At 45.5% G+C, this 1,322-nt stretch overlaps 1 protein-coding gene across 1 annotated transcript in view; it reads left to right on the top strand.

The window, feature by feature from the left end:
* The window catches only part of SETX (senataxin), a 79,620-nt gene that overhangs the window by 44,358 nt on the left and 33,940 nt on the right, over positions 1 to 1,322 (top strand). The window contains exon 16 of the mRNA XM_019641744.1: positions 9 to 124. Coding sequence (XP_019497289.1) covers positions 9 to 124 — 116 coding nt within the window. The remainder of the gene's footprint in view (positions 1 to 8; positions 125 to 1,322) is intronic.

Genomic DNA, 1,322 nt, shown 5'->3' with positions numbered 1-1,322 from the left:
TTTTTAAGAAAAAGACTTACCTTCTCACATTCAGGAGATGCATAGAAGAAAGGAATACCTAGACCATCAACTAGATGAACTTTCCCGCCAGCGTGCTTTATGCCGAAGAGGCAGGGAAATACAGGTATCTGAACATTTCTTGATTAATGTTTTTTAATCATAGGTACACAAACTAGTTGATGAGTATTTGATGCTATGTTTTCATGGTGGAATAGCATAATTTGCCTACAAAAATGTATACAAAAGTGGTATGCCTTATATCAGGGGTTAACAAACTTATTTTGAAAGGACAAGATAGTCAATGTTTTCGACTTTGCATGTCTCTGTTTCAAGTCCTCAGCTCTGCTGTTACGGCACAAAAGCAGTAGGTAGACATAAACAGAGGGATGTGGCTCTGTTCAAATAAAACTTTATTTACAAAACGGATGGTGAGTTGAATGTGGCCCACAGGCGGCAGTTTGCTGCTGCCTGCCTTACAGTAAAGCTGGACTGAGTTCATCGGGTATCTTTTGGTTACAAGTCAAAGAAACCCATTTGAAGTGAAGTTAGACACAGAGGGAATTCTCTGGTCCCTAGGCCTGGGAATGTGGGAGTGGTTGGATCCAGAGGCTTAGCTGATAGCATTCATCCACCCTTGATGTGTATTTCTGGGTCAGCCATTTCTTCTCCGGGACAAGATAAGTACCATCATCTCTGGGCTCCAGCACTGCAGCTTAGAAAGCCCCCAGATAGAGAAGGTCTCTTGGTTGTAGTTTTTTTTTTACTTGCATTTCCTGCTTTTTTTGTGCTTATTTTTGTGCTCATACTACCACTGTATAAGACGCACCCAGTTTTTAGACCCCAAATTTTTCAAAAAAAAAAAAAAAGGGTGCTTCTTATACATGGGGAAATACGGTAAGCCTGGAGGGGCCACCAGTGAAGGTCAAGGCAGAGTGCAGAGGCAGGACCTGGGGCACAAGCCTTTGTTAGAGCCTGTGGGTGGAGTGCCTTGGGGTTCCCCAGCTAGGGTCGGATTGGTCAATTCAAACCAGAAAAGTGGAGTTTGGTAAGTTTGTGTGTATCTACTGCTGCTTTTGTGCTGTAACAGCTTGGGGGTCTTATCTGGGGGACGCATAAGGCATACGGGCACTGGGGGGCAGGGAGACTGCTGATCTCAAGGGCTGTTGGAGATGTCCTGTCAGGAGCTTACAATGTGCTCGTGACCCTGGGCTGTACCTAGAGCATGTGCTTGTCTGAAGGGGTCAGTAAGTTTCAGGTCCTTGCAGGCTGCTTGGCCACACAGAAGGGATGCGGAGGCAGCAGTGCCACGGAGGAGCTTAGCT

Source organism: Hipposideros armiger, unplaced genomic scaffold, assembly GCF_001890085.2.
Source record: "Hipposideros armiger isolate ML-2016 unplaced genomic scaffold, ASM189008v1 scaffold_3, whole genome shotgun sequence".
Lineage (NCBI taxonomy): Eukaryota > Metazoa > Chordata > Mammalia > Chiroptera > Hipposideridae > Hipposideros > Hipposideros armiger.
The sequence above is the reverse complement of the archived record's forward strand: the minus strand, read 5'-3'. Positions and strand labels throughout refer to the sequence as shown.